The sequence below is a fragment of the Zonotrichia albicollis genome, chromosome 7, assembly GCF_047830755.1.
Source record: "Zonotrichia albicollis isolate bZonAlb1 chromosome 7, bZonAlb1.hap1, whole genome shotgun sequence".
Lineage (NCBI taxonomy): Eukaryota > Metazoa > Chordata > Aves > Passeriformes > Passerellidae > Zonotrichia > Zonotrichia albicollis.
Genome location: NC_133825.1, coordinates 49,586,188 through 49,593,687, shown reverse-complemented (window position 1 = coordinate 49,593,687; position 7,500 = coordinate 49,586,188). Strand labels below are relative to the sequence as shown.

General features: G+C 42.2%; 1 protein-coding gene across 9 annotated transcripts in view; it reads left to right on the top strand.

Annotated features, from left to right (window-relative positions):
- EBF3 (EBF transcription factor 3) overlaps nt 1-7,500 on the top strand; it is a 123,192-nt gene that overhangs the window by 75,410 nt on the left and 40,282 nt on the right. For 5 of the 9 annotated variants that reach the window (XM_074545419.1, XM_074545416.1, XM_074545415.1 and 2 more), the window contains exons 7-8: nt 2,246-2,327; nt 5,250-5,394. In XM_074545419.1, the coding sequence (XP_074401520.1) occupies nt 2,246-2,327; nt 5,250-5,394 (227 nt within the window). The remainder of the gene's footprint in view (nt 1-2,245; nt 2,328-5,249; nt 5,395-7,500) is intronic. The other 4 variants (XM_074545417.1, XM_074545413.1, XM_074545418.1 and 1 more) reach the window with 1 other exon arrangement.

Genomic DNA, 7,500 nt, shown 5'->3' with positions numbered 1-7,500 from the left:
AACCCACGAGGAGCAATACTTAGCATTCCTAGTGCACAATTCATTGGAGAATTTCCGAGCAATTTACAAACATTAGCTCAATAAGCCTCACAACACCCATTTGAGATCAGAAAAAAAAAAAAAGAAAGAAAAAAAGAAGAAGATAAGATACTGCTCTTCAGCCTGGATGTGGCACTAAGGAGCTGTAAAGCTGGAGGCTGGTCCCATCTCCTGGCTCCCCAGAACTGGGTGGTTCTGTGTGGAGCTGGGCATCAACTGGGCCTTGCACAGGCTCTCAGTCTGGGTGGTGGGAGCTCTGCAAAACCAAATAGAGGTCTGACAGAAAGGATGTTACCTTTGGAATAATAAAATCCTGGAATGGTTTGGCTTGGACGGGACCTCAAAGATCATCCAGCTTCAACCCCCCTGCAATGGGCAGGAACCTGGCCCATAATCAAATGATCTGGAGAGAATAAGTATCTCAAATAACAACAACAACAAAACTAATCCAAACCACAAAAAAACCTCCAAAACATGGCAGATAAAATTAGGGGGAGCTTGTGTCTTACATAGAGGCAGTTTCATGGAGTTACTGATAATATCCCTGCAACAGCATCCAGAAAACCTGAGCATCTGAGCTAGGAGATCATGTCATCCACCACAGAGATCCAGATCTTTTTCAGCTCGACAGCTGAAACCCCTTCACAGGTTTTGGGATAGGAAGTTTTAAAGAAATGTGCATTCAGCTGAACTGTCAGCATCGATTTATTTATGCAGTTTCAGTAAACCTGGTTGTTTTCCTGCTTGCCTCTCTGATATGAGAGATTGCTCCTTCAGCATTCGTGTCCTGGGGTAACATCAGGGTGCTGCTCAAGGTTTAATGGAGGAGGAAGAGCTGGGATTAAAAGTTTTTGGTTAGGGGTGTTCCTGTATGACCCTCAAAGCTGCTCAGGATGTGGTGCAGCCACTGTTGTTCTTTCTGCTGGCCATGGCTGGGCCTTGTTGGGTGCTAAAGGAAAGAAGATGCTCCTGTCTCCCCTCCTGCCAGGAATGTTCTTGGCACATGGGAGCTTCTGTGAGGTGTGTGCAGCAAGAATAGTCCCAGTCACTTATGAAGACTGACATGAGTGAATAAATCAAAGTTGTTCATATTCTGAATGTGGAAGCTCTGGCTGATCTTGCTGTCCAGCATGTGCAAAGTTGGGCAGCACGAGCTGCTGGACTGAGGAACTCTGCCTGAGGAGAAAATCCTGAGCTTCGCTTGTCATTAGTGGTCACTCATTAGCCAGAAAACCTAATTAAGACATAGTTTTATTATGAAAGATGAAAACATGAGCGCATAAGTAAAAAAGATGATGCCAGGCTGCGAATGTCCTCCTGAGGATCCCGCGGTTCGCTTCACCTGCAGGGTGGAGCCTTCCCAGAGCAGCTCGTTCCTGTGGTGCAGAAAGGAGTTTCCATCTTGCCAAGCTTCCCCCTTCCCTCTAAGTGCTTGCTGTGCTCCCCTGAGGCAGCGTTGCTGCAAAAACGGTTTATGGGGAGATGCCTGGATGATAAGGGTTAGTCCTAAATAATTGCTGGTTGCCGCTCAGCAGAAATAAGCTGGATTTCGATCCCTGGGTAGAGCGACTCCTCACAGCTGAAGGCTGGCAAAGGTTGAAGAGGTCGTAAGACAGGGCCTAATTTGCCATGTTCCTTCCCTTTCAAAAACAATGAGGGAGCCGGGGCCTTGCCGGTGGGCAGATCCTGCCTGGATCTCCCTGGAGTCAGCAGGAGTTGGATCGAGTCCCTTTGAATAGCTCGAGTTTCCAAACCGGAGGCAAAGCCAAGTGTTTTTCAGAAGATTGATCGTTACCTTTGGAATTTTTCGACGTAGAGGTCATTACTGCTAATATAAGTTGTGAAAAAAATGAAAAGTATTAAAAAAATAGAGACAAATTCTCATCTGGTGTAAGTCATTGCCTTTGAAGTCAATGAGTCATTGAAATCAACTTTCCCACACCGAGCTAAGGATATGGCCTGGAGTCAATACATTTGTAGTTGTTGAAAAATTAAAAATATAAATTTGCCTTTCCTTGGCAATAATGTTCTGTTTATGACAGAGATCTTATGCTTTAAAATAAGTTCATTAACGAATGGGAAAGTAATATTTCACTACCAGTATTCTTTTGGGTATAACTATTTATGATTAGATTTTATTAAACTTCTAAAAAATTGGATTTACATTTTGATGAATCTAATAGATTTCAATTTTGTATTTTTATAGATTCTTTCTAAAGTTTTTCCTCAAGTGCAATCAGAACTGTTTGAAGAATGCAGGCAACCCACGAGACATGCGAAGATTCCAGGTACAGATTCCTTTAAATGCATGAATGATGTATACAAGACTTGATCCCATCTTCATCTGGAACTTATGAAAAAACACAGTCAATGCTTCAAATCAGTGTTGTTCCAGTGCTTAAAAAAATGCTGTCAGTATTTTACATGCTCCCATTAATTTAAGTGTTGCTTCTGAAGTTCTGCAGGGGGCTGTAATGGATGAACGTTGGAGCAAGTGGATCTTCCCTTAGGAATTATTTCCCTAATTTTCCTTCCCACTATCACCTTGTGTTGTGATGTGCTCTTTGCTCAGACCTGCAGAGGTTTTGCTTAGACTGAGTAGTTTGACCTTACTTTAAGAACACAACTTTGGAGCACAGGGAAGTTTGAAACTCACACTTCTCTGGTTCACAACTTGTAGATCCAGCAGTGGCGGCCCAACCCACAGATTTTTGTTTCAGTGTTTAATACTTCACTTTCTCCTTACAGCTTTTGAGATATCCTGTGGTGAATCATAGCACTACAGAGAGGCAGCTGACGGGATGGACAAATGATTTCCTCTGTATCTGGGGTCATTCAAAAAGCTCATTAGGAAATAACTGCCTTTTTTTGTTGTTTTCCAAGATATTTCACAATGATTCATATTTGATTCCAGCAATAAAGTAGTATTGAGATGTTCAGGACTTTCTCAGTTTGGAGAAGAATTACTTGTGGTTAAACTTGATAGCAAAACATGTGACATCTGTTTTCATGCACAGCCAACCAACCGGGAAAGCCAGCACCCTTGAGCCAGCCAACAGAAAAGATCTGTAGCTGGGAAAAAAAAATATTCCTTCAAAACAATCGAGCCAGGCTTCCATTTTTCATGCATCTCAGCTTCACGTGGCATCGGTGGTATTGATCCATCTGAACAGAACAGAAGGTCAAACCTGGAATGAGTGGAAATGTCCTCTTTGTCTCACTGATGACTAAATGAAGCATCAGTCACGAGTGATCTTGTGGTCGACAATGGAGCCAGTAGGCACTAGAAAGACTTTCCTGGGTCTCTTTAGCTAATCTCCCTGCCTCTCAGAAGGTTTAACTGGACTTAACAGGATGTCAGATCTTGAACAGTATTTTTACCTGGTTTCCCTGCCTCAGCACCTTTGTGGAGGTGCACTGCAGGAGCGAGGCGATATAACAAAGCGTAGCACGTCGACTTTCTTTTGCTGAACTACAGTATTTTCCCTTGGTGGCTGACCTATATAGACATGACAGAACAAAAATAGTTGTCATTTTCATATACACCTTGCTCTGTCTCTTTAATACACCGTGTTCTAGGAACCGAACCCAGAAATCCTGGCTGGAAATCACGCTTGCATGTTTCACAATATTTCTGGAAGTCTGGGAATCTCATTAAGAGTGAAAGAGGGTAGCCCAGTGGCCTGGCAGCAGCTCTGCAGCCGAGCCGAGCGTGCAACCTCAGCACTCTCCGAAGTGGATGTTGACAAGAGGGAAGGTGTCCACTTCTGGGAGGGGAGAGCTGGGGAAGCAGAGCAGCCTGGCAGAGAACTGCCCTGGGGCTGTTCTAAAGGGTACCGCAGATGGCTGTCTCCAAGGAGGCAGCATACACAGAAAAGGTGCTGTGATAGCTCAGAGCTAATTATGGCTTGTGAATAAGAAACAGGATCAGAGGTGATCCAAAACATAGAAGCAGACAAGAATTTTCTTCTGATGCCTTGGACCAGCTCTGTGCTGGAGGAGGCTCTCTGCTGCCCTTCCATTTGTGTTCATTGAGTGTTTTGGTTTAGAAGCTGGTGGGAGAACCCTGCAATCATCTTTGTTATAACCAAAATTTAGATAAAAGGAAGGTGGACACTGTGATTTGTCCTGCCTTGATCTGCCCTCACCAGCTGTGTTGATAAGGTCTGACTTAGGCAGTGACTTTACGGACTCTACTCACCCCCAAGGAAAATCTGCAGCGGTCACTTCCTTTAGACAACCTGGAACCACAGCGAAGGGCGCACGCTGGAGTATTTAAATAAGATGTAAATGTCAGTCTGGGATGGCAGTGATGCACCCACCAAGCCGGGCTCCACACGAACCACGCGCAGCTCGCGGTTTCCTCCAGGGCTGGCGCTTCCGGAAGGAGTCCCACGGCTCCATGGCGGAGGTGTTGGCATCGGGAAGGTTGTGCCTTTTGCATATGTTCCTTTGCCGTGTTCGACTGAGAAGCAGCTGGAAGCCGAAGGAGGCCCAATCCATCATCTCTTCTATGGCCGGACTCTGAACCTGGACACAAGAATAGGAGCCTTTCACTCAAAAATAAAGGAGGAAATTCCATTGACATACCAGGGTCAATCACCATCCAAATGAACTTGAGAAGGGATACTTTTCATGGATTGAAAACACTTTCACTATTCATATTCAACTCGGCCTTTTCAGATGCAAAAAAGTTCATTATCAGACATTAAATGTAATTGTAAAACTGACCTGGAGATCATTTACTGAAGAAAAAATGGGGAGTTACAACGGCTCTTGATTTATTAAGCTTTTTTTATTTGGAATCCTCACAACCCTTCATTTGAAGACAGTCTCAAGTGAACAAATTTTAATTAGATAAACTATCTAATCAATATATCAACAGATCAATCAAAACAGCAGCTTTTAAAATGAGTGGCTAGAGGGGTGTTTCTGAAACTAATGGCTAGAAGAATATTTCCCTGAATTGAATTCATTTGTTAGCATAATAGGAGATTAAACTCTAATTAGTGTAGCAGGTTCTGAAGAGAAACAATTGTGAGTTAAAAATCACCAGTGGTCGCCACGTAAACAAAGATGTATTCAGAGATGTCATTCACTCGGTTTAAATAGAAACAGAAAAGTAACAGGATGCTGTTTTGTCTTACGAGACCTGGTTCGGGGAAAATCTGCAGGATTTTTGAAATGTGGGGTTTTGTTTTCTCTTCCAGGTTGTTGTATCAACAACAGTCAATGTGGATGGCCACGTGCTGGCTGTCTCAGACAACATGTTTGTACACAACAATTCCAAACACGGGAGGCGGGCTCGCCGCCTTGACCCCTCAGAAGGTACGGCCCCTTCTTATCTGGAAAATGGTAGGCACACATTTACATGTCCTTTTTTTTTATTTGCAATGCTTTTTTTTTTTTAATTTTATTATTTTTTTATTTCCTTTTTTTTTTTTTATTTTCACCATACTTTATGTTGAGACACCACTACATTTACTTTTACATCATTTCTTCTCTCATCCATCAAAGCACCCATTAAAAAAAGTCCATTAGTATTTCTCAGCCCTTGTCAACTACAACACGGACGCTTCTGAATCAGCTTCTGACTTCTTTCTTTATTTAATACTTACAGTTTTGCAGTCACAACCAATTTTTCATCTTTTCCTATTTTATTTCCTCTCCTTTTTTTTTTTTTTATTTCAGTCTTGTTTTGCTTGCAGCTTTTTCTTGCTCTTTAATTTGACTTGATTTTATTTTGGCTTGTCATATTCCTTGATCCAGAGGTACAGTCTCAGGTTATGTATGCAAGTTTAAGTGGATGGTAAAAACATGACCGAATCCGTAAAGAATTTACTGTGAGGTCAATTTCCTGTGCCTGGGCCTTACTGCAGATTACGGCAGGAGGGGGTTTGGATGAGAAAAACAGCATAAAATGTTTTTCTTCAGCCTGACTCAATGTGATTGACTTCTTGCCTGAACTGCTAAAAGAAGATAGGCTGAGATGAAGAGGAGAATGGAAAGTGTCTCTGAAAATCCAGAATTGTGAAATCCTATCTTTTTGGAGCCCATCAGCCCCTGAATCACTCACACACAATTGCAGCTGTGCCTGAACACGTGCACTCATGTATTTATTGTCCTGCAAAGCCCAAAATAGTCATTTGGATTTAAATATCACTTTGTTTGGACTGTAAAATATACCAGTGTAGGGATGCAAACCAGTTCTCAGGGAACCTCTGTTTAATAGGATAGGATAGGATAGGATAGGATAGGATAGGATAGGATAGAATAGAATAGAATAGAATAGAATAGAATAGAATAGAATAGAATAGAATAGAATATTTTCAGTTAGAAGGATCATCCTGTCCAACTTCCTGAAGAGTTCAGTGTTGCCCAAAATTTAGGTGCACATTGAAATACACTTAATTTTAATGCATCTTGAGTTCTGGAAGAGTTAGACTCTCAAACCTGCTATGGCCTGACGTGCTGGGCCACTCACACCAGCTTCCACGGGACTCCTCTTGCGAGTTGATACTAACACACTGACAGGATCATGGCTTTTTACACTAATAAAATTAATTAAAGTGATAACAATACTAAGCTGCTAATACAATCACTGTCGTTTTACGTTTCAAATAGTATTTGCCAACGGGCAGGGAGGGGAATGAATGAGGCGAGCACCAACTATCAGAAGGAAATGCGATCTAGACATCAAAAAATGGAAAGCCATTTACAAATCTGCCGCGGTCCGCACTCACACACAACCCTAATTTGTTTTTCTGCATTAATAACTAAGGTATAAGAGACCAAAAATATAATAATTAAAGGTCGCCCTGAGCACCAGAGTCATTATGGTCTATGACGTATTGTTTATCTCTTTCATATGCGCGGAAAGTAGGTGTGTGTTTTGCCTAGCAACCGTCACTAATGAGGTTCACAATTAAGAAGGCTGAATCCTCTCCCCTCGTCCTCTCCTTCCCCAGAGAGCCAGAACTAGCAACATTATAGGTTCAAGTAAGCATGCTCAGCCCTGTGGTGTTAGGTTTTAGTCTAGGTCCAAATTCAGCCTCTTCTAATGAGCCATTATGATCTTAGCAAAATACGAGTATTTATTTTTGTAAGCTGCATGAAAAGAATTTGACTCTGAGCAGCAAATATCGCTTAGAAAAATAAAGGCCACTTTTCCATGCTACAGAAAATCTACATAAATGTCACTTACCAACAGCTCCTTTTCTTGGCGATACGGTAATTGATTTGCTTTCTTTAAATGTTAAAAAACACAGTGCCAAATCCTCTTTGCCTAACATCCCATAAATGCTCAGTCGAGTAAGCTGCACCGTTGCAAATGAATGTGAAAATCTGAACGGCTGCTCCTTAAAGTCCTACTTTTAATAACAATGATGGTAAGGGAACAACTCAGAGTAAATAAACGCTGCTGGAACAGGGCGGCAGAGAATCCTCAGGCCCTTGAATGGA